A 25,949-nucleotide genomic window follows, 5' to 3' on the forward strand; every position below is an offset into this window, starting at 1 on the left:
TCTGTAAAATGGGGATAATGATGCTTACTTCCTTACAGTACTCTTAGCCATGGCTCTAACAGAGGACTTGCATAGTACCTGTCATTCATTGACCTTGATATGCTCCATAGGGGTTAAATCTAGCTGCCATTCCTCCCATCTGTATTCTATCCATCGTATGGACAAACTGACTCTCAAAAAGGTTAGTCAAGGCACAGCACATCAATGGCAAAGCTGGGAACAGAACCCAGGAGTCAACTCTCAAGCCTCCAGACCATGTATTCCCTTCCTTGATATATATTGTTTACAATAATGAAAGAGTGGGATAATGCAAGGTCTCTGTGGACCAGAACTACAGAAGGGATGTTGAAATCAGAGGTGAACAGAAAGCCCTTTCTGGAGAGCGGCCCTAATCCTTTTCTGATTAGAATCTGCAACCTCAAAAAACAGTGTTGCTGAGAAGGGAAACGGAATACGATTTGATTAGAACCCTGAAACCCAGCCAGTTACAGCTTCTATTTTCCTCCACTGCTCTAATCTTAAGGCACTGATGCTATTCAAAACTTACAGAAACAGAATTTTTCCTCCACCAAGAAAGAAGTTTGCCACCTCCTCACCCACCATACTACTACACTCAAGATCCCTAGCTTCCTTCCTCTAGCAAGTTCAACATCTACTGACTTCATGTCGGAGTTCTGAGCAATTGGTGTGTCCAGCCCGCTCCCCAGCATTCTCCTGGAAAGTGCTGATGCACAGTAGTACAGTCCTGTTCCTCTCTGCAGAAGTTCCTCACTGCTGCATTCCTTCGCAGCATGTACACAGCCCTCGCTCTAGAGAGCGCCCTATGAGGACAGTGCCTGTCTAGAGACTGAATCCAGACCAAGCAGCAAGGAGTTGATGCACTAAAGCAGGGAGTAGCTGAACCCTGAATCCTAGTTCAGTAGGAAACAGCAATAGCTACATTTGATGCTTATCAGGCAAAGCTGGCTGTGGGCTTCTGTAATTCCATGCTTCAACATAAGGAAGTGACCTCCAAGACTCATGGTCTATTCTCCAGCTGACCATGCTTGACTCTCCAGGTCCAACCGAAACTGCAGTCAGGAGCAAGGGTGCACTGCAGCTCTATACCAGTGTCCGGAACCTCCATGTCATAGCGAACAGGTTGGCCTTCCTTTGTAACAAGGCTGAAAGCAGAGGCTGGTATCTGTGAACCAGAGCAAACAAAGCTGAGTGGCACTTGGCAATCAAAGTCTAATTCAGTGCATGACAGGAATACTCTAGCTGGCTAACAGCATTCTGATTAATGAAAAGTGCAAGGAGAAAGGGGTTCATGGTTGGCAGGGATCATGTCCTAATTCTCCCCCGGTGATAGACCATTTCAGAAGCCAAATATAGTTGGTATTTATCCTGCAGCTGGATTTCCGCACACAGTTTAGCACCTACTGCTAGCTATTCATTAACCAGGATGGCTGGGTTAGTTGCGACTCCTGTAGCCTTTTCTCTTTAGCTGGACCTCTTTGTTTTGTGATCCTTAAGTGAATGGCTTATCCCAAATGGGTACACGTCCAACAGTACAAATCCTTTACACTTCTACAGCCCCTTTATTCTGAGAAGGTCAAAGCGTTTTAAGATCAACAGCCTCACAATCCTGTGATATTGGTACCTGCCTTGCCTCACACCTTGCAGTCTCCAGCTGAGGCAGCCCAGTATTTACACTGGAAGTTGACAACACTCCCTCGGGGCCATTATAAACTGATGTGCAGCCATTTTCTCTAGCTGACATTCACTACATGCCTCTTCTATGCAAGCAGTATTCTAATTTCCCTAGAAAACCAGCAACGTTTCCAGTCAGAGAAAGAGCCCTAGAAGTCTGAACAACTCAACCCTCTCTCAACATTGTCTAAAAGTACTACACCTAAGTCAAGAGGGTGTGTAAGTGGACTAGCTCATTAACCCTAAGCCACCACTAGCTGCCCTCTAGCAGTAGCCCACTATTGGCCAGCATGCGATGGCCCAACAGCCACCATCTGAATCTCAGCATTCTGCTTGTTCCTCACCTGGCTGCTTATCCCAGTAGCAATGTCTCCCACCTTGGTCCTGTGGAACTCTCGGATATGAAGATTTTCTCCACTTAGCAACTGGATCTGGATTTTCACTCCTGAAACAGAGAGCGCCATTTACTTCTACTGCAGGCTTGGTGGAGTTACAGTCTCTGGTTCCAACGTACAAGTTGTTCTAAAGGAGATCAGTCAGCGGCCAATGCCCTGGTAGGAGCCTGAGATACAGATTTTTGCCACTAAGTGTCTCATGCGCCCAGAGGCACTGCAAACACGTCGGAGGCACAGAGCTGCACCCCTTGAAGCCACGCATTCAGCAGTTTTCCTCTGGCTGCCTTGCTCTTCAAGGGCCAGAGCACCCCATGAACTCACCAGGAGCTGTGGGCACAGCCTCTCTTGATACTCATGTGCGTTTTACCAGATGAAATGTCACCGGCTTAGCAAGACCCTCTCCCACCTCCCAGGGATGGTTCCTTTGTTCCGATGGGGAGAAAAAAATTGGAAAAAACTGCTACTCTCACGCACAGTGGCTACTGAACCACCCCCTCCCCCTCAAGATATGGGGTAGCTCTGTCCAGCCCATTTACATCAAGATTTGGAGACCCAAATAGACTCACCATTGAAATAGCTGGGGGTGTCTGTGTGCCGACTGCGATACAGCAGGTTGTTCCAGCTGAAGCTCTGTCCATCGGTCTGGCTGTTCCAGGAGTGAACCCCAGAGCTCATGGTGTCCCTCAGGCTCGGAGAGGCCTTCAGAGAGTTCTGAAAAAGTAACCGCACGTACAGCTCACTTCCCTGATGCTGCATATACAAGGGCCATGCGATTTGCCAGTACAGCACCGTAGGATTGTTACTATTAAACCACAGTGCGAGCACGCGGAAGAACATTTCACCAGCACCCACCTTCCTGTGTCCAAAGAAGGGAGAATCCCCTCCACAGAACAGTCCCTAGGCCACCCACAGATTGACCCAGAGGTAATGCTAAAGGCAGCACATCTGCCAGGGGCTGTACTGCCACGTCTCCACTGCTGGTGACACTGTACCTCCTGTTTTACATCAGAAGGCAGATGCCTCTCAGATCCCAGCAGTGGTGCTGTGTGGTTTTTTATTCACCTTCTCGCTGGCATCAGACATGAGCGGGCTGTCAATGCTGAGACACGAGAGCATTTGCTCCTGCTCCTCCAGAGAGTACGGCTGCGACAGACTGTTCAAAAACAACTCTAAAAGCAAAAGGGAGAGGAAATGGAGAGAGATTTGCAATTGTTCTGATCCCATGTCTCCCCAACCCCTCTCCCTTTTGCTGTAATTAATACGTTAAACCCTGAATGAAGGGTACTAAAGCAGCACAAAGCTCTTAACAAATATCACATTACCCTCAACTTCCCTGTGAGGTAGGTACTATTGTGCCCACTGTAAAGGGGGTGGAAACTTAGGCACAGAGCAGGGAAGTGACTTACACATCACTTGCTAAGCCAAGAGCCAGGAATGGCACCCAGTGAAGTCCCAACTCAGTACTCTGATCACAAGACACCCACCCCGGATCCTCCTGCTTTGTGTCTAGAGAACTCGTAGCCAAGCTGGAATTTAAGACAGGTCCTAGTCCCTGTAATCCCTTGCCTGGAGAGTATCCAGAGCTCATAAGGTTGCAGGAATACTGGGCTAATGATCTGAGCACAGGGCCCCACAAATGCTAATCCCCACTTTGTGGTATCAAGCAAATCTCAAACAATTTCCTTATCTACTAGAGAGGAGCATTCTGCAGGAATACTGCCCTACTGCATCTGACAGGAACTTGCCAAGACTATGTTCATAGAATCATAGAATATCAGGGTTGGAAGGGACCTCAGGAGGTATCTAGTCCAACCCACTGCTCAAAGCAGGACCAATTCCCAACTAAATCATCCCAGCCAGGGCTTTGTCAAGCCTGACCTTAAAAACCTCTAAGGAAGGAGATTCCACCACCTCCCTAGGGAACCCATTCTAGTGCTTCACCACCCTCCTAGTGAAAAAGTTTTTCCTAATATCCAACCTAAACCTCCCCAACTGCAACTTGAGACCATTACTCCTTGTTCTGTCATCAGGTACCACTAAGAACAGTCTAGATCCATCCTCTTTGGAACCCCTTTTCAGGTAGTTGAAAGCAGCTATCAAATCCCTCCCTCATTCTTCTCTTCTGCAGACTAAACAATCCCAGTTCCCTCAGCCTCTCCTCATAAGTCATGTGCTCCAGCCCCCTAATCATTTTTGTTGCCCTCCGCTGGACTCTTTCCAATTTTTCCACATCCTTCTTGTAGTGTGGGGCCCAAAACTGGACACAGTACTCCAGATGAGGCCTCACCAATGTCAAATAGAGGGGAATGATCACGTCCCTCGATCTGCTGGCAATGCCCCTACTTATACAGCCCAAAATGCCGTTCGCCTTCTTGGCAACAAGGGCACACTGTTGACTCATATCCAGCTTCTCGTCCACTGTAACCCCGAGGTCCTTTTCTGCAGAACTGCTTCCTAGCCATTCGGTCCCTAGTCTGTAACAGTGCATGGGATTCTTCCGTCCTAAGTGCAGGACTCTGCACTTGTCCTTGTTGAACCTCATCAGGTTTCTTTTGGCCCAATCCTCTCATTTATCTAGGTCCCTCTATATCCTATCCCTACCCTCCAGTATATCTACCACTCCTCCCAGTTTAGTGTCATCTGCAAACTTGCTGAGAGTGCAGTCCACGCCATCCTCTAGATCATTAATGAAGATATTGTTATATTTAAGGACTTCAGATTATTCAGATACTATTCCTGCAGCTTTCCAGCTCATTCATTAAGTGAAAGAAGATGCCTGTCTACATCAGGAGAGAGCATATTAGTGTTATTCTGGGCAATGGAAAGGACTAAAACTTGACCAGTGCTCCTGCTGAACTTTCCGAGACACTGGAAATCAAGCTACTTGGCTGCTGGACACAGGAGATATACTTCCCACATTTACTTCTCCAGGAAGTTCACCAGTTTACCAGACAGATCTTGGCTGCACTAGTCCGTTTTTCCACAGCTCCCATCAATTATGCTTCATCCAACATAACAAGAATGGGGTTTGATGCAGCCAAAGTTAGAGCCCACACTCTTCTATCTGGAGCATGTGCAAATAATCGGTAGAGTTTAGGCTCTGCAACCGAACGGGGCTGAGAAGCGGCAAGGCACTACAGCCCTTCATTAAGGAAGACCAGGGAACCCAGAGGCATTAGTCTCAGAATCCCACAACACTGGTTCTGATGCACGTTAGTGATTGAGAACCACTCATCTTGATAATTTCGGGGGGATAACAAATGGAGTTTTCCCTTTTCTTGGAAAAGTGAACAAAACCAAACCATTTCTGGGCACCAAAGAGAAGGACTATGATGAAAGCCAGAAAACAGCAGCAGCAGCACATACCAAGCTCTGTTAACAGGAGAGAGACAGTCTCCATGTTACCTATTTCCAGCTGCTGAAGCTCCTGTTCCGAGATAGTTGTTGCCCGTTCCGAGGAGCTGCTGCTCTTGGTGGGGACAGGAGCCAGGGAGGAGAGGGAAAGTGGATCACAGATCCTAGGTAACTCCTTACACAGATTCCAAGGGGTTACGCCAGTCTTCTCGGTCAGCTCCAGAGATGGTGGCTGCAAGCTTTGGGATAGGCAAGGAGCTGACCCAGGGCTAGCCAAAGTCTCAGAAATCAGGCTGACTGTTGGGGACAGGGAGGTGTGCAGATTGTTTTTTTCATCCAAAGATAAGCATCTAGGTTCTCTGTATTCTCTCCAGGGGTTCTTCACATCTCCCACTACAAAACAAAGGCATATACAGGACTGTTCTAGAGAGAGATGCAGCATGCTTCTAAAGCAGGCAGCACTGTATCTTGCTGTGGAATACCCAAGGGCTTCAAAAGATGAAGCCTGTAACTTCCTTGTAAATCAGTTCCTGGCAGATTACAAACTCTCCAGGGGATCGATGAGATAGTCTCAAAGAAGGAACATTAGCATATGGACAGGTTTTATTTAGGGATGTGACAAACACACTATTTTCAGATTTGCTATATACCAAACACCAGCTGTTTGCCGTTGGATAGTGGGAGACACATGGGGCTCTCGGGTTGCCTACCACAGCCTTGGCTCATGCTAACAGCCTCACAGAGAGCACAACATCTGCTTCCAACAATGAAGAGGGATGCAAGAGAGCATGCCAGTACTCAGAATAGTGCTATCTGGACTTTGAACTCATCATGGCTGCTTTCCTGGTGATTTATACGAACAGAGTCATCTACAGGCCCCTGTCCAACCCCAGGGTGTTTCGCACTTACACGAGGAACAGCAAGGCAGCACCAACGTGAGTCATTTTGTACATTACTTGCATGTGGGAAAGGCTTTGCATCACAAGAAGCATGTTTCAGAAGTGGCTGGTTTCTTACCAGTTGTACTTAGTAATAAATGAGCATGACCTTAGAAGCAGGACATTCTTACCCTCCTGCAAAGCTATGTCAGCCTTAGTCTTCAACTCAGCTGCAGAAGCTCTTTTAAGTGGCTCCTTCTCTAGCCCTGCTTTAATGATCTCGACAGTGGAACGGTTACAGGAAGGTGGGATTTCCCTCAAAGGAGGTGGCTCTTTGACTATCTGTATCACATAAAACAGCAAGGGAAAGAGGTTAAACTGAATGAACAAACATTCCAGTCTGCTTCCAAAAGAGACAAGTTCTCCCCTAAGCTGGCCACGTCCACCACTTATCTGTGTCTCTTGATGCCATGGCTTAAAAAGCGTGGAATCAGGATCAGAGGCCCGGTAACAATTCATTCTACAAATAGTTAAGAACGTGCACCTCAGTGATGAGCAAAGGAGAAACAGGAAGAAGCTAGTTGTTCGTGCACACAAGTAACGTAAGTAAGCTGCTCCCAAATTAAGATCACCACCACCTTCTAGTCCCCTATTTGCACCTTTCAGATTTTATCCCCGTAGCTCACTTCAGCTTGCTAGATATAATGAGAGTTTGTTTGTCACTCTGGATTTCTGACATAGCGTACTGTTGGTCACTCACCTTTAAGCAAAGAGGGTGGTTGTAATACCGGGTCCAAGGATGACACCCATTGAGCATGTGCAGCATCATGCAGCAGCTGCTCCAGACATCCACCTTTGAGTCACAGCGTTTTCCCATTACTACCTCTGGAGCCATGTGAGTCTCTGTGCCAGGCATGTAGCACCCTAGGGACACAAGTCAAACTCAGAGATTGCCATCAGAGCTGCTGAGTGTACACTAAGAAGTAGTCAAAATGTGATCCAGGAGCCAAATGCAGCCCACAGGTGCCCAAAACTTTCATACAGAGCTATAGCTTACAAGGCAACTTGGCCCCAAAAGGGACAATACAGAACCATGGCAGAACCTTACCTGTCACCAAGCACTTCCCCAAGCCATCGGGATGAAGGCGAGCAGAGTGGCCGAAGTCGCAGAGGAGAGCCCGGCTTCCATCACTGGATAAGAGCACGTTGTCCGCTGCCAGTGAAAAGGCTTAAAATCAATTTCCTATTCATTGAGGTCAGCCCTATGCAAAAGAAGCCAAAGCCAGGAGCCAGAGTCCTTGTTGAACCCAAACCTAGGACTCTTCTCATGCTCACAAAAGTAAGCAGATACCAGCAACTAGAGCAAGGCATAATGCCATGCATGAGTCTGCCAATTCTGACCTGCAGAGTCCCCTCTACTCCAGGGTTGGGCCTCCCCAAGCACAGTCATGCCAAATGGAGGGGTAGAGAGGAATAAGTGGAGCTTACTATACTCACCACTTCTGACTGAATGTACAGCGCCTGAAAGGCTAGCGCACTAACCCGCTGAGCCACCCAGCAGCCATCTGGAATTAGTAGGAGCCTGTTCTGTCAGATGTTAAGAGGAAGAGGAGTAATAGGGTGTTTTACATGGAACCCTACCTTTGACATCTCCATGCAGAATGTGGTGAGCATGAAGATACTCCAGACCCTCTAATGCTTGACCCAGGTAACTGAGGGCTCTATCCTCTGGCAAGTAGCCACTTTGTTTAATCAGCTGGCCTAGTGAGCCACCTATGAGAGAATTCAGAGTGCACACATTTCAGTCTTATATCTGTCCAGTATTCCTCCGAAGCTTCAACATTCCTCCCTTTCTGCTAGGGCCAGAGAAAGCCATAAGATCAGAGGGGTGACATTTGTCTCCCAGGAATGGGAAAGTTCCTGTTATTTATTCCCAGAGTTCTTGCTGTCCAAGGTAACCTCCATTTTTCAAGTCCCTTACTTTGGTCTCACATAACTCAGTGACCTCACAGCAACCAATCATCAATCTGACAGGACCAACCCCATCCAGTCCCTTCTGGTGATCAACTGATCCCTGAAGAGGCTGTGCTTTCTGTTGCCCCTGGTTGAGAAGAGGAGCTGTGTGCAGGGGAAGTATCAGGTTCAATACATACTCCCTGCTCCATACCAGTATATTACATGAGATCAGAGAGATTCATTTCACAACTTTGCTACAGTGTTTGCTACTGAGACCATCAAAGGAGACAGGTGCTTGCTTTAGTTATAGGCTTGGAAGAATTTTGTTGGCTTTCTAGTTTTAGAAATATAAATCCAGAAGTGGGAGGATCACTCAAAATAGATGTTCATTTCTATGTACTAGTGGTGTTGACCTGCCACGGCCGCAAGCCCCCTCCCCCAAGAAATTAACTCTAGAGAAAATCCAGAATACCACCAAACGGATAAAAACATTTAAAATTGTGGCGGGGGCGGGGAGGGAAGACAAGGACATCAATGCCCACTTCGTTTGATGGTTACAGGGGTGCTTCCATCTTCCTTACCCTCCATTAGCTCCATGAAGATAGTAACCCAAGGACCTTCCTTCACGGCTCCATACAAAGGAACAACTTTGGGACTTGTTACTCCAGCACATGTCGTCAACTCCTCTGCACGAAAGTGTTCGACTTGCACCTGGAGAACCAGAGAAGAAAAACTGGAGAGTCAAGATGTTGGATTCCAACAGCTCAGCTAGGTCTGTACCAACACCCTCCCCTTAAAGGATTCCTTTGGAAATGCAGCTCTTCCCTCCACACGTGGAACAGCACCACTCAAAATTCTGGCCAAACGCACTCTCTCTGTGCACTAGAACAGATTACCTTTCTGTTCCACAGCCAGAGCCAACTGGACTTTAGCAACAGAGTACAAGAGAGACAGTACTAGGTGTTTTGAGCCAGACACTTTTGCAGAAAGAAAGAAAGAAATGCACTACAAGAATCCCTAGCACTCAAAGCTACATAGCATTTTAAAAATGGCCAGAAGACACAGCTCAGGCTTCAGTGCCCTCTCCCCAGAATGCCTCCTCCCCTTGGTCTCCAGATTATGGCTGAGAATAACATTTTGGAAGGAAGATAAAATCAGCTCTAGTTGTGTCTTGTTTAAAAGGGAAACTGGTAACTTCACACACACTTCAGTCTGAACATTTATCTAGCCCAACACATTGCGCAAACTAGAGGAAAATGTCCTGTCAATCTCACTTTTCAGTTTGCTCTGTACATTTGATAGCACACACTGTAGTCAGTGTCCCTGTTTGTGTGTGTCTTTCATACAACAGGAAGAAAATTTTTATAAATGCCAGGAAAATGTGATTTTAAAAGCCACAAAGGAGAAGAAAAACCAGGGGAGGTGTAGCACCCAGAATAACTTGTAAGTAATTTTTTGAAATAGACTCGATTTCAAGTTCTCTTTATATGCCCATGTACAGTAATCTGCTCTATTTATCACCACCTCTTTAGGCAGTAGCTATGCTACACAAGAAAAACTAAGTAGAAAGTTGATTCACATCAGTAGGCCAAACAAAACAAAACTAGACACTGCTGAAGACAAGAAGGAAACCATGACTCATTTGGACACTGGTGGGAAAAGGATGCATCATGTTTCATTGTTGTCAGTGGTCCAGCCATAGCTAGTTTGGTTCAATCTCAAGAATTTAAAAGCCAGGTGCCGAAATCAAGTTTGATAAGACATGGGTAGGTAGCTCAAGTCCCGTAAAAACAGAGATGGTATTAATTTCAGGCAAGCCAGGCATTGCACCTCATTTCCACACAGGGCCTGCTCCAGCTTTGTTGCCGCCCCAAACGGGGGAGCGAGGGGGGGGGGGAAGCCACGATCAGCGGCAGCTCTACTGCGCCGCTTCATTCTTTGGCGGCGGGTCCTTCACTCCGAGAGGGACACACTGCTGAATTGCCACCAAAGACCCGGACATGCCGCCCTTTCCATTGGCCGCCCCAAGCACCTGCTTCCTTTGCTGGTGCCTGGAGCCGGCCCTGTTTCCACATTAGTGACTTTAAAGTATCATAACTTGGATCTTCATATTTCTTAATTGCTGGTTAAAATCCACCTATTTTTGACTATGAAGAAATGTGTTCAGTCAGAAATCTATTCCTTCATCTATACAGCTGCCTTCAGAAACCTGTGGGTAACATTTTCAAACACTTAAGTCCCATTTTCAAAGGTGACAGGCATTTTTGAAAATTTTACCCTGCAGCAACTAGGACAGGGGTGGGCAAACTTTTTGGGCCGAGGGCCACACCTGGGTGGGGAAATAGCATGTGGGGCAGGGGATTGGGGCACGGTGTGCAGGAAGGGTCTCCGGGCAAGGGATTGAGGCAGAGGAGGGGTGCGGGGTGTATGAGAGGGGCTCAGGGCAGGGGTGCCAGAGGGGGCTCAGGGTAGGGGGTTGGTGTGCAGGAGGGGTGAGGGGTGTACAAAGGGGCACAGGGTAGGGAGTTGGGGTGCGAGGTGCAGGCAGGGGGCTTAGGGCAGGGAGTTGGGGGGTGGGGTCCAGGAGGGGTTCGGGCTCTGGCCCCGCTTACCTCAAGCGGCTCCAGGGTGGCAGCAGCGCGCACTGGGGCCAGGGCAGGCTCCCTGCCTGCCTGCCCTGTCCCCGGCCCTGCGGTGCTCCAGGAAGCGCTGTGGCCCCTGGGGAGGGGGTGCGGAGGGCTCCGAGGGTGCTGCCCTTGCCGTGCCTCCAGGTACCTCCCCCGAAGCTCCCATTGGCTACAGTTCCCCATTCCCGGCCAATGGGAGCTGCGGGGGGCAGTGCCTGGAGGCAAACGCAATGCATGGAGCCCTGTGCCCCTCGCAGGGACGTGGTGGTGGCGGTGCCGCGGGCCGGATCCAAAGCCCTGAGGGGCCAGATCTGGCCTGCGGGCTGTAGTTTGCCCACCCCTGAACTAGAACAATAATCCTGTAGCAAAATTATCTGAGTGCATGTGTTTGCCAGGTAGATAATTAACCCAAATGAAGAGATTTTGTATGTTATGACATCGGCATAACTTGCTCATGTAGTGGCCATAAGTCATCGTGTGTGTCTATTTTTTAGATGTACTAGGTATCATGGCAAATTTTAGTATTGCAACATTTTCTGGTTTGTATTAACTCTCTCTCCTGCACAGCTCACAAGTGAAACACGTGAGAAGAGATCAGATGTATTATTTTTTCAACTTGGTTAATTATATTTTTGCTTGTTTGTTTCCACCAGGTAATCAGTCAAGTTGAGATTTATTTATAGTATAGAAAAACAGTTTTTAAAAAGTGAAAATACATACTCAAAAGGATTCTGAACCCAAACTTTCTAAAAGTCAGTTACCTCCCACACTCTTGACTAGAGTAATATAGGGGGTAATAGTATTTTTTTTAACAGCCAACAAAAAGTACATGCACTCTGATATCTAGAGGACTATGTAGTGAGATTATGAGAGAATGCAACTTGTATTAATATACCTACCTACAAAAGTGGGGGCATAGCTAAGACAAATCTTCAAAGAAATTCCCAAGTTCTATATGCATCAAGCAACATTTCATGAAAACATCTGACTTTGTTTACTACACAATATCTAAAACATGCTGGACCATGTAGGATCCTGGAAAAGTATAGTTCCTTTGCAGAGCCTAGAATACAAATTCACTACACTTTACAGGCATTGTTTAAACAGAATATGCAAATGATAATGCCGAGAAAATGCCTTAAAATTACCCCCCTTTTAGGGTATAGGCAGCCACACATTTTTCCAGGATACACATCCAGTATAGGAAGGAGCACCTAACCTTTTGCTCTTTGCTTTTGGACACATTTTAAGAATACAGTTAGATTCATGCAGCAGCTAAAAACATACTTCTGATCTTTAAGATTACCCAGAGTCCACATAGCTTCTCTCAGCTCACAGTAACAAGTGCACCTCACAGAATGCTGTGAAGGTCAATAGAAGACTATATCTGATCTCTGAAATACAGGCTCCCTCACCTTATCAGACAAAAGTTCTGTTTGGTGTTTCCATACCAATGCTTTGCAGTTTGCCCTTGGATGCACAGCCTCAATAGCACTGACTCTCATACCTATAGTTCTTGGGAGTTGGAATGAAAACAGACCCAGCTTTTACTTTCTTGGTGCCTTCTTTGATTGGACATATCAAGCTTTCCTTTCTGTTTTCTTAAGTTACCTTTTTGGCAGCACACTGAAATCCCGTCTGTTTGTCCTCTATTTTGTACACTTCCCCAAAAGAGCCAACACCCAGAGAGTCCTGGCACTTGGTCCAGTGAACCTCTTCTCGGTATTCATAGTCCACCGGCTTTAGTTTCTAAGGATTAGAAGTAAAGACAAGATGAAGCAAGCATGCAGGAACATGGCTGCCAATCTGCTGTATCAAGTCTAAGAAGGAGAGCAAAGAGTTGGGATGTTCAAAATAAACTAGAAGAGTTAAGGGTCCCAGAATCACTCAGTACCACCTCTGGGATGGGATTTTCAATTATTGCCTTCAACAAGCCCTCCCCTCCCCTCCCTCTAGATTTCTTGGGTCACTGGTTGGGTCTCTAGGATCAAAATGACTATCCCTCTGTCCCAACGAGAAAATGAGCCATCCCCTGGAGACCTAAAGATTTCTAAATAACTAGTCTATCTTTTAAAGGCTGTCCTTTCCACAGGCTGAGCAATTCAATACACCCACTGGACACTGCTGTAACAGCTAGTGCAACAAGATCCAGAAGTTGAAGCAGGTGGATATTTTGTGCTGCACGATTTACATGTGCTTCCATTGTCCCAGGAAGCCCTGCCTATGCAATGGGTATTTAGCTGTGTAATCACCCAGCTTGTTGGTACGTGGAACAAACAGGTGCAGGTGCAAGGGAAAAATCTTGCAGGTGCAGCTTATCAACCCTCTGACTACTGGATTCAAAATAAACTGCAAATTGCCTATGGCAAATAAAAGCTTATGGCCCATTCACCCATGTGGCCCTTTTACCATTGAAAAAATAATCAAAAGAAATCTTTGAAGACTGGCTATGTGCCAAACTTCTTCCTACTATAAACACCCACTATACTGAGGCATTATAAGCCACACGGAACTATGAAGGACATTGCAGATTGCAAGAGTTAGAGTACTGCTTAAATTCACGCACACTCTCTATGGGAGAATTTACACCACTACAGATATGACTCCATCTCCGAGTTAACTCTACTGAAGTCTTTTCCCTGCATCACTAAGAGGCATTTAGGACTGTGAATTTACACATCTATTAACAGAGACGGACACACTGCCTGCCACCATGTCGGCCCAAGTACTAGGCTGAAAGTATCACCTCAGTAAGCAGCACCCCCTCGTTGTCATCTGTCTCTTGAAACTGCTCCTTCAAATCCAGACCGCCTCCTCTCCACGTCTTGGCCAGGCTGGCTAAGTTCTGCGGCTCACCGAGACTCACGCTCCCCTTAAGAGCATCCACCAAATATTCTTCCACAGAAAGTTTGTCCAAGTTGGTTTCCAGGGACTGGCTGACACATTTTGGTAAGCTGCATTCTAAGCTTAGGCCAGAAAAGTGACGCTCACCATTCACACAGGCCCGATCATCAAGGAGATTAATCTCCCGAGGATTGTGTTTCATGGCACAAAGAGGACTGTAAGGGAAGGGATGGAGGGTCTCTGGCTGGGGCACAAAATCACCCTGACAGTGTAGCTTCCAGACATGGTTCAGGCACTGTACTGGGCTTATCAACTTGTGCAGTTCTGGTCTGTGCAGGTTCCTTAGTGAATGGAGTTTGCCTACGAGCAGAACTTTTCTAGGTTTCTCAAATGGTATCTGATCACAAATTGAGTCCTTGCAAGGTTCTGAAAAACAGGAGCTGTTACTGAAGAGAGTGTTTGGGTGAGTTTCATCCTCCTGGAACACAAGAGGAAGAGAGTTAGGCAGGAACTCTAAATCCAGTCTCAAAATTCAAATTCACCTTCAAAGAATTATATTAATCCTATGATTTCCCCTCCCAACCCATGGGGCTGAGCTTGTCTCTCTCACCTGGACTGGGATCGGTGTACAACTTTCCTGTTCTGGAGTTCTGGGCCCTTGCTTAGCAGAGGCCAGTGTTTGTATTCTGACCCTGGATCTTTTCTTGCGACGTTTCTTCCTGCCTTTCCCGCGATGCCTTGCCCTCCAGCAGGCTGGTGCCATTTTCCCTTCGGTAGCATGGGCCACATTGTTTGGGATTTGATCAAGACTGTCTGACCGGCTACCAACAAGAAAAGCAAAGGACACATTTTAATATGACAAACAACAGGAGCACATCTTCCCTGGCCGATCATTGCCAATGAAACCAAACCAGACAGGAATGGACATTACCAATACTGCTTTCTCAGTAGTTAAAGTTACAAATGCAGCAGCATATTTGGCATTACACAGGAAAAAGATGTCATGAAAGAAGGTAGACAGCACTGGGTCCACTAGAAGACACTGTCAACGTATTTTGGAAGGCATAGCTTAGCAAGGCCGTGGAGGGGAGACTATTGGAGCCACTGGCAGTAAAAATCATTGCCAAGTTGCTTTATTGGCACAGACTAGCTGCGTATTGCATGTATGTTTAATTATTAAGTTCACAATCTAGCTTAATCAATTAAAAGAAATCTGTAAGTGTGCTTAGAACAAAGACCTTTAAATTTGCTTTTTAAAAGTAAGTAGAGTTAAAGAAAGGATCTGGACCAATTGTTTTACAACAGAGCAGTCAAAATTTAAGCCAAAAACCTCTAGTCTGTGATGACTGCTACAGTAAAAGGAAGCTAGTTTTACTAGGAAAGCATAGCTATGCAAACCAGCACCACCCAGAGATTTCTCTTTCAGAAGACAAATATTTACTTTATTAGTCATTCATTAGTCACCGGCCATCAGAAGTTGTTTGTTTTCATCTAACAGCAGTGGCAGGAGAAGAAGAGGTGAGACTGCTCCTCACATGAAGAATTTCTAATTTTAGGTAAGTATCATGTATTGGTCCAAGCAGTGTAGCCATCTGCCCTTATTACTCTTTACGCAGTACCCGTAGAGTTTTTCAATCATTCCCAGAAATCTCTTCAATCACTGCACATTTAGCTGATTTAGCAGCTGAGTTGTGAGTGCTAAGCTCATGACGAGATGGTAGCACTAAGCATTGTGCACGTTTCTTTGTACTTCTTACACACTTAAGGGATTAAATGATGGGACAGCACAATTTGCACTTTTTCAAAGGTTGCTGGCATAGAGGAAAACATCTACCGCACCAGTGGAAGGTAAGGCAGCAGTGGGTATAAAACAGAAGTGTCAAGCATACAGCCCTGCGAATCCGATCCACTCCCTTGGAAGCTTTCATCTGGTCTGTGGTGCCCTTAAACCCATATCAAAGCAATCCAGACTGGAACTTGTTCTGCAGGGCTAGGAGGAAGCTGGGCACTTGCTGAAAATGAGGAAGCTTATGCCTGATTGGCCACAGGTAACCAAGCCCCACTATCTCTTACTCCAGAGCAACAACTCCTTTCGCTGACACCATCAGCACTGAGCTCTGCTTCCAAGCTCCCCATCAAGCCGCTGCTGCGCCTCATCCCAGCCAAGCAGAAGGGCCCCAAAGTTCCACTTCCCCTTCCTGTGGCTGCTGCTCCCTGCCCTTCAATTTCCCTCTCCTGCCTTTCTCTGCCACCCTTCCTCTTTTCTTTCCCTCTCTCTGGATTCCTGGCACTGCTAGTGAGTCCTGCAACACCAGACTTATAGGTGTGGGTCCTTCTCCTCCCACCTTGCTCTTCCTGCTGCTGATTCCAGGGAACAGGACGCTGACCTGCACCGTCATTGCCCCCACCAGCCTACCACAGCTTTCCAGAGAAAGGATGCATGAACCTGGCTGAAGATACATTCTTCAGTCAGAGAAGACTGAAAAATGTCCTTTACCATGAACTTTCTTCCTCCAACCCATGGACCTAAACTGAAAGGGTCTTTCAGCTCCCACCTCAGGGTGATTTTGGTGTAACTGTTCACTGGGAAAGAATCAAGATTCTAGGGACAAACAAGGATGACTGCAAGATAGCTAAATACATAGCCCTCAACATGCTTTGTGGGGCAGCATGTCACAGGACAGGATGTGATGCAAATGTAAAGAGGTTGGGAAAGTTACCTGGGTAAAAGTGTTGCAAGTTCCCCACACTCCTTAGAAAAAAAAGGAGTTAATCAATTCTAAACAGAGTTTCTTTAAATAAACTGTAGCAGTATATAAAGGAGCACCACTGAAGTAGAGTGATGTGAGACCAGTAAATATTTATACGATTTCAAGAGAAACCAGAGTTATTTTAAAGGCCTCTCACCTGTAACGTTTACTATCAGCTATGAAAGGCCTCTCTGAAAAGGTGGGGCTGAACTCCTGGCTGTTCTCACCTGTAGGAGAGAAAACAAGATCACCATAAAGCTTAAATACTAGACAATGGTCTCCACTGATGGCAGAAAGTGTCTGAACAAGGAGATGGTGGTAACATCTTGCTGAACCAAACAGTAATCCAGGAAAATAAGTCACCATATTGGTCATGACTAGGGATCTTAGAAATCAGGTTACCACAGAAAAATACAGAATTTGCATTTTTACAGAAAATCTTTAGTTTTTACATTTTGTGGGGAAAAAAAAACAAAAACAAAAAACCATCTATAGTAGAACCCTGCGCCACCAGCATGCACACAGGAATATGGGGAATTAACACTGACAGCCCTGGGCATCAGGGTTCCTGCTGACAGATTTCGTTTTAACCACACACACACAAACATACCCAAACACACAGATTTGTGTGTGTTTTTTAATTGGAGATTTTTTTATTTTGGTGGGGGGAAGGGAGGGATTCATCATGGAACACTAGGATCCCTGGTTATGACAGATCATGAAGAACTACAGTATTTTTTCTAACATCAAACACTCCCCAAACACTAGGAATCTTCCCTCCCCTTGCATCTTCTGGAATTTTCTCAAGAAATTCAGGATTTACTGCCATAGAATGTTCATTGGTGGTCATAAGATCAGGGACCAATGGCCCTGGCTTGGGACTATAGTGTGAGTAGGTGCTGCTGTAGGAGCAACCTTATTGCTATTCCATTACTTGGTCTTTATTCAGCAGAGACTGCCATAATAGTCAAAGGTTTGGTGATCTGGCTAAATGGGAACTGGAAAATGATCACCAAATTCACCCTGCCTGCAATCACAAAGGCAGATTCGAACCCAGCTCTCCAGAGCTGCAAAGCTGGTGAAATGCCCCACTGCACTACCTACTCCCCTCAACAAAAAGCATCACACTGGGCAACTTACATTCAGCCTGGGCGATGATGGAAATGGATGCAGAACCCCCTTCTGTCTCTTCTTTTGCTGTTCCTTTGGTGATCACATCTTTCAGGATCTTCCATTGACTGTGGAAGGCAACTTTCTCTGAATCTTCTACTTTGCAAACACTGCTCTGCTTCTCATTGACTGCTTCACTCAGCCCTTTAGTAGCAGAAAGCTCCTTTTGGTGCCCGATGGTGGGGTCAGGAGCTCCTTGGCATGCAATTTCCATCACAGCCATTTCATAGGTTCACAAAGACACTGCATAAAAAAAAAAAAACAACCTTGTTATAATATTTTATCCTTCTGTAGATTCTTTCACTCAAGAGTCTCAAACAATTAAGTTTGAACATCTACATGAAGCAAGGGATAGCTTAAATTTTGGTGGCACCATATGTTCCCCCAGGTCTCACAGAACAACCTGGGAGCTGTGAATAGAACTCTGGCATCCGGGGTCCCAGTTCCCTGCTCTTACCACTTGATCAGATTTAAATAACAAACATTATTTCAGGTACTAAAAAGAAAGAGGAGACTAATCTAGGTTAAGACTGAAGATTTTTCCTTCATCTCATATTCATGTGGCCTAACTACAAACCGTAATCGAGCATAACCATTTAAAAGCCCCATCCTTTTAAAGAGGGAATGGTCACTTATCTCCATTCTGTTTCCTGAATGATTTATCTGGCGGACCTGCAGCTTCCATATTCTCTGTACATCCCCTTACAACCTGTACCTTTGAAATGGTCAATATTCCTGGCTGTTCTCTCCCCTGCACTCCCTACCATCTTTGAATTTTTTTCTTACAGTTTTTGTGTTAAGGGTGGTTGTTTGTTTTGGAGGGGGAGGGAGTTTGAGTTTGTTGGGTTTTGTATATTAAAAAGAGGAAAGTATGTTCTAGCTATTCCTTGCCTGTCATGAGTCATTTCCTCATTCCAATCCATCCACCAGTAAGAACGAGATCTTAAAGCAAATGCTTCTTTTATTAAACAGCTTGTGAAAATTCAGATTCCTATAGTAAGTGTAGACAGATGAATATTATAAGTCCCATGCTCCCCACCCCTCCTCCATAAATGTAAGACAGGGAAAGTGATGTTTAAATAAAACCCAGTAAAAGCAGACACACAGGACTATTCCAAGCGCATGCTCATCAGCTTACTGAGTATCACACAGAGCTCAACAGACTCTGCTTTTGCTGGTCACTGCCTGGAGTAACAGAACTTAATCCAAACTTGCCCCTGGTGACTGCAGGTATGATCCTCAAAGGAGCACTGAGGGTGCTTAGCACCTCTCAGGATCAGTGCCTAAAGGGCCACCTTAGGAAAGAAATGAATTGTTTGGACCCAAGTGCACATACTTTTATGTGGTTAGCAAATAAGCCCCCTAACAGCCTAGCAAGTATACAAGATAAGTCAACAAGGACCGCATTCAGAGGCTAATTGAACACAGAACAGCTGCTATGAGAAAGATGTGCTGGTGACAGAATCCTTCTCACTACACTAACTCCCCTCGGACTTGACATTATTTCTGTAGGGAAGAGGCAAAGTGCTGTGAACTAATCTCCCGGGACAGCAGAGAGTCAGCCTGCCAAACGACTGACTTAAGCCACCAGTGACCTAGTAGACAAGTTCAGAGCTATGCTCGAATTCACATTCTCCTAATTTGCAATAAACTTCCTTTGGACTCTCTCCTTACCTTCCCCTCACCCTCCCAAGACCCAGGGATATATCTGAACCCTACCCCCCAAAAACCACAAGCTAAAACATCTGTATCTTTCCCAAAAACTGCACCTCAGTTTTGTTAAATACATTTAGGGAGACTGAACCATCACATCAACTCCTGGTTCCCTTGAAATGGAAGGGAATCACACAGATATACTGACATTTAAGTCAGTGCAAGGAAGACTTCTTTTTAATTTACACACAAAATGAGGAATACCAGTCTTAACAATAGGAATCCCATGTAACTAGTATAAACAAGGCTCTTTATTGAATACACTGTAGAGTCAACTTAAGTGACTCAAGTCAATGGGTGCTGTGAAGGAGTAAAAATCAAAAATTTGGATGAGTTTACCTGTTACCTCAAATTATACTGTAATGCTAATTTCAGTTTCCAAACTAAGGACAACTAAGTTATGGGAATTCTCACAGATATGGAGTTGGAAATGGGAGACTGAATAAAAAGGACTGGCCATCATGTTTATAACCACCACATGCCCTGGAACCACAGGTTCCAATCCCAGCAGAGGAGATTCAGCCCTTCCCACATATGTAAACTCTGTTCCACGCACAGTTGGAGGTGTTAATCCCGAAAGGTGCCAAGTATCCACAACTCTTACTGATTTGGTTGCAGGCATTTACCACCTATTGGCATACAGTTTTTTCAGTTAGATTTTAGAGAAAAGGTATTTTGGCACCTAACTAATTGAAATCAATGGGAGTTAGGTGCCTAAATACCTTTGAGGATCTGGGCCAAGGTCCTGTGGGCTCTGAACAGACATTAAAGATTTCATAGCACTATTCATAAGAGAAGTTTGCTCCAGGGCTCCCCATAATGGGGCTGTGTTGCTGGTTGTCCATCAGGCTGACACCCTACCACTGCAGCAGCAATCACATTCCCATGAGGCTGTCAATACATACTCTAGCTGGTGAGAAAGAAAAATGATACAGAAATGCAACATTTATTAGGACTATATTCTGCAGTTAAGCCAGGTGTTCCCAGTTTCATTAATGAAATTGCTTCTTTAATTTCAAACCTCATCTTGCCAAAAAAAGACAACCTCAAGGATTAAGCTAAATTTAAACACTTCCAGATTTCTTCCCTGCCTGACCATGAAGACTTGCTCTGAAAAAACAGGCCCATGAAAAAGAAACAACCAGAGGGGGGTCAGCCACGGAGCAACAGAGCTAGGAGAGGCAAACACTATGCCACCTACCTGCAGTTGACCTCACTTAGCTCCATCATAGTTAAAAACTAACTGCACCTTGTCTCCACTAAGATTTTACAGTGAGATAACTGATGCATGTTAGCTATCTCACTGTAAAAAAAACCACACCTTTTTTGGCAGCAAAGACATAGCCATAGCCCACCTTCCCTCATATGAGCAGCAAATTGAAAATTATCGTACAGCACTACTGAAAATGTACAGCCATTGGTCTGATGGCTTCAGGGACTCTTTTCCCAAATAGGCACCCAAATGCCACTGAAGTTCAAAGGGAACAGAGTGCTCAAATCCCTTCAGCTCCATTAAAACCCCAGCCTTGATCACTGCTTTTTTGATGCACCACTCATCCACTCCAGTTCTTCGTCTGAACATTGTCTACTTCGATTGGAAGCTCTTTGGGGCAGGGACTTTGTCTCTTCAGACAAACACACTTTTACTGTGATTTTAAATAAACTTTATACAAGAGCTTAGATTTATAGCTGGACAAGGGTGAAGCAGATCAGAGCATTTCAAAGTCTGAAAGCCTATAGCACAATATACCTGCTCCTAATCAGTTGCTGTGAAGATCAAATCTCCCCTGCCAATTGCTATTTTGGAAGGGTTCTAGTCAGCATTTTGTCAGGGCAGTCAGGCAACTTATATTTTGCCATTTGGGAGTTCTGCCTTAAGTCAATTTATACATTTAAGAGGGCTACTTTAAAAAAATCTAAGGCTATTAGAAGAAATGTATAGCTATAATGTCCAACAACTGTTTCAGACTGACATTGTTTGAAATAAATAGCTGCCTCTGGGACATGAGTTTTATGAGCAATGCATTTAACTCAGGTCACCCATAAGCTGCTTCTGGCTTATTAGAACATGCAATTAAAGTCTTAGCAACATTACTTTGCTGACCTATACCTGGCCACCAAAAATGAAGCTTCACAACTGCAGGATGGAGCCAGGAATTTACACATCACACCAACAGGGAATGCTACGTTCCCATCCCCTAGACTGAGATTTTTTTGGGACCTCTAATTCCCAACAAGTGCACTCCCACCACAGGCAGGAACTGAGGAAGCAAAGAGTAGTCCAAGGCTCAGATGTCTGAGAAGTTAGACAACATGATGGTTAAAAAAAATTTATTTATATATATATATATATAAGTGTATATATATATACACACACACTTGAGCCTGTATGATCTCTTACCCACATCATAGCTGCCACAAGGAGAACAGCACTTGTGGAAAGTTATAGGTCAGTTATAGGCCCAACAGAAAAACCTTAGAATATAGAATGCTCTCTGAAGCTGCGAATTTTGTATAGAACTACAAGATCCCAATTCCATCATGTAAAAAGTCCATTATCAACTCTGACAGTTCTTAAAAGTTTATTATGCCTTCTTTAAAGCCTATAAATTATGTTTTTCTGCCATCTTTTCCTTCCTCAATTTGGATGGTATACATAGACCTCCTCCACCGCCCATGTTTCAATGGAATTGAAATTAAGATAGTTCTGTTTTTTTCCTTGTCAGTTCGAGCCATATTATGGCAACATAGCTCTGGGGTTGTTTGTTAACTAGCAGAGTCAGCATGGGGAAGTTTCAGTTTGTCCCAGAATGGATTAAAGAAATATTTAGAATACAGAGAACATTCCCCCAACAATTAACTGCAATTTTAAGGTATCAGCAAAAAGAGGATTTCTGGAAATCTTGGGTACCTGATGGAGTTAAATGTAGGCTTTGTGCAGAGACTTGGTGTTTGATAACTGAAAGCAGCGTGGGTTAAATGACTTGCTATCCTTCTAGAGAAGGGTTCCCCACCTCTTGCACTACACTTTTCCTTCCACAGACAAGAATATCTATAAGGACCAGAGAAGGTTAATTGGTCCATAATGAATTGGCAAGTGCTCCTATGCAAAACAGTGTATTTTAATGAATTATTATCAGGCTAAAAAAGTCATATTAAAAACAGTTTTCCTCATGTTAATACATTTTGAAAACTTTGGGGGCTTAATTGAAGGTAAGTTTGTATAATTTATACTGCTTACTTTTTACACTTGAGTGACTAATGAACTAGAATAGTAATAAGAAATAGTAGGGTCATGCACCACTACAATGCTGCAATGTAATACAATGCTGCGGGGAAATATTTGTTTGGATTTAAACCTTTAGTGAATTAAAAAAAAAAAATGCTTAAAACACATCTATCTTTAATTCCCCCCCGCCACACACACTTATGTCTAGGGCCCAAACTACCTCCTAATGACGTTCTTTTCATATTATTGAAATGGGATGAGATTCGCAAAGCTATTTGCCCAAATGTGACATACCTTCACGTTTACCCATTCCATTCAAGTTAGCGGAGTTAATGTTTGCAAAGCATTTTGTAAATAACTCATAGAAGCTGCAAGTATTAAGTTAGTAAGCAATCTAGACAAGGTTTTATTTTCAATGAAGTTTAGTTGTTTGTACATCTCCATCAACCTTCATGATCCAGTAGTCCAACACAACATCCTGACCTCATTTTTTAAAAAGCCATTTCTTAAGCAAGCTTATTTGCTAATATTATATCCCCAGCTTAAAATAAGATGGTATTTAAAAGGGACATTCCCATCTAGGTCCTATCTACACTACAAAAAACTGCAATGTTACAATAATTCAATGTTTTCTGTGTAGACAGGATGAAACGGTCACCAATTATAATAAATATTGTAAAATCCAATGCCAGAAGACACTAAAATGGTTTGGTTCCATCTACACCAACCATGCTACTTCTCCCCCAGACCCTTACATGACATATTTTGTAATATCAACAGGAAATCAGCTTTCACTTAAATGGTTTTACTAAACTTAGTAGCAATGGAAGCATTTCCATACAAGCTTCATTTAAATATTCCCCTTTAATCTTGTGAACCCAAACACAACATCATAATGGTGAATGAGACCCAGAAAGTCAAACTGACTCATTTAGTTTCACTGTCTAATCTGAGAAAAATACTATTAGTCAAACAGTAATATTTTAAAGATTTATAGTATCTACAATTTCAACTTTTAGATCGAGAACCATTTAGGTATTTCTAGAGCACTCATCACCATGGTATCAAGATGCCAAATACAAAAATGAAGAATCCCAACAATTTTGTACAAAAAAACCTGGCCTCTCCTTCCACATAGCTGTTGCTACTAAAAGGTTAAAGTAACAGTATGCTATTCAGAGAGACTCCGCTTCTTGTGACAGCTATCACTTAGTAGCTCAATTTTTTTTAATGAGCTGTCAGTTATGATAATTGCACAACCATTAGATTTAAGATAGTTAAATGTTAATATAAAAACATAGTACTTTTGATGCTCAGATTAATTTGAAATTAGGATTTGAAGACATCCATATGCAGACTCACACTGTGCATAGACAAAGAGGAAATATCACTTGTATGAGGGCTCAGAAATCCGGTTTAAAAAGCAATTTGCAAGTTGTTTATGGACACCAATTTCATGCTGCCACTTTCAATTCGTGCATGGTAGCGCATGTATGTTTCCAGCTTAACTGATATTAAGATGAAGCAGACAGGAAGCATCTGAAATCAACCGCAGCAGTGACTTATTAATCAGCAAAGTAGTATTTTAACTTTTTGTCAAAAAATGTTGTTTTAAAGAGAAGTGATATGGTTAGATAATGAGTGGTGAGTAAACAGACAGTTATACAAGTGAATAAGATCTGAAGTTCAGTTTATTTTGATTGGCTGATCTCAAGGTCTCTGCCTCATTCTCTCCTCCCCATTGTAAAGGATAGCTTTTGTAGATCTGCACCTAGCAACTCCCAATCAAAACAGCAAAGTCTGCAATTTAATCTCCTAATTTATTAGAAGTGCTTCTTTGCTGTGAAAAGCAGAGAGCAGGCAGAAAGCAAGGTATTTCAAAAATCAAAAGGGAAAGTCTGCTCACTAGTAGAAAAATACCATCTAAGCTAAAAATATCTCTTAGACTCTGAACCTCTCACCAGAACACATGGAAAAGAAAGAGTAGGTTCAATTGAATTCAAGGCTCCAGTATTTGTAGAATGAAAATACATATTAGTCAATAATGAGATCACTTATCAATACTATGCTTTTTTCAAGAATGTTTCATGAAACAATTGTTAATTTGCTAAAAATATTTCACATAAAGTTGATAATAAATGTGAAGATGTTTGGGTTGGACAACACCTGGGTGGATTCCAAAGGAACAGAACAACAGTCAGCTATATATACCTTGACTAAATACTTAACGTTATAATACATACACACAAATTTCAGAGCTATTAGAAATCTGCCACTCTTTCAGCACTCCACTGAATGAATGAAGTTGATGTTTTACTAATACCATACGTCACTGTTACTCTCAAAACATTCTGGATATCAGAGATTACTGGCAAAGCCAATCATGTCAAATTGTAACAGACTAAAAAAAATAAGAGAGTTTAATTTAACAACTTCAAACAAACAGCCTTTGCTGATGCTTCCCGACAGAAGGTTCAAACTGAGGAAGTCAATTTATTACAAAAAATAGCTCGGATTTCTGGTATAGGAACTTTTTTTTTTATAAGAGCTAGTTACTTTAACAGGGGTTTTACTGCTTAACATATTTAAAAAAACTGAACTCAATATTATAATGCTGCAAGGCTGATTACTAGAACTGACATAGGGGAGCTACGTTTCCTTGGCTTCATGTCTATCCAGACCAACGAACCAGTGGTGCACTGGTGTGGGAACTAGGACGCTTGCACTTGCCCTACAGTGACTAGAAGCGAATATTGCTGGGAGTCCGACCCCGAGCCCCCCACTTCACAGCCCGACCACCCGCATGGTCCCCAGCCCCGTTCCGCGACGGCCCCACAAGCCGCGCGGGGAACCAGCGCCCCTGCAGGAGCCGGCCAGCCAAGCCTGGGCGCGACACAGCTAGCGGGTGGACTTCCTGAAGGCAGCGTGCCGCCCGCCCGGCCGGGGGGAACCGCTCGGGAACTCGGCGGCCCCGGGGCCCCTCCCGTCAGCCAGGGGGTGGCCCCCGCCCCCCGTGGGCAGCGAGCGCTGGGCTGCCCCGGGAAGGGGCCCAGCAAGGGCGGGGCGCACGGCCCGAGGGAAGCGCCCCGCGCTGGGCAGGACCTGGCCGCCTGGCGGGGCACGGCCGCCGGCGCTGGGTGGTGAGGGGGGAGCGACAGGGCCCCCAGCCGGCCGGCCGGGGGAGTAACGGGGACGCGCCCCTCGGCCGCGTAGCAGGGGGAGGGGCCAGGCGGCCGGCACGCTCCGCGCCCCCCGAGAGCGCGCTCACCTACCGCTCCGGTCCGTGCGGGGGCCTCGAGCGCGGCGCGGCCCCTCAGGCTCCCTCCACGGCGCCTGAGAAG

At 44.8% G+C, this 25,949-nt stretch overlaps 1 protein-coding gene across 1 annotated transcript; it reads right to left on the reverse strand.

Annotated features, from left to right (window-relative positions):
• Positions 1–1,018: 1,018 nt before the first annotated feature.
• On the reverse strand, positions 1,019–25,949 carry MAP3K14 (mitogen-activated protein kinase kinase kinase 14). The gene is made up of 16 exons (XM_029913144.1): positions 25,881–25,949; positions 17,637–17,909; positions 16,654–16,723; positions 14,357–14,567; positions 13,649–14,224; positions 12,514–12,651; positions 8,857–8,986; positions 7,961–8,092; positions 7,428–7,532; positions 7,080–7,243; positions 6,511–6,661; positions 5,493–5,834; positions 3,150–3,256; positions 2,654–2,798; positions 2,037–2,137; positions 1,019–1,183 (listed from the first exon to the last, which is right to left on the reverse strand). The coding sequence occupies exons 2-16, from the start codon at positions 17,887–17,889 to the stop codon at positions 1,019–1,021; spliced, it is 2,790 nt and encodes a 929-aa protein (XP_029769004.1). The 5' UTR covers positions 17,890–17,909; positions 25,881–25,949.

Source organism: Terrapene carolina, unplaced genomic scaffold, assembly GCF_002925995.2.
Source record: "Terrapene carolina triunguis isolate 2854851 unplaced genomic scaffold, T_m_triunguis-2.0 Scaffold495, whole genome shotgun sequence".
Lineage (NCBI taxonomy): Eukaryota > Metazoa > Chordata > Testudines > Emydidae > Terrapene > Terrapene triunguis.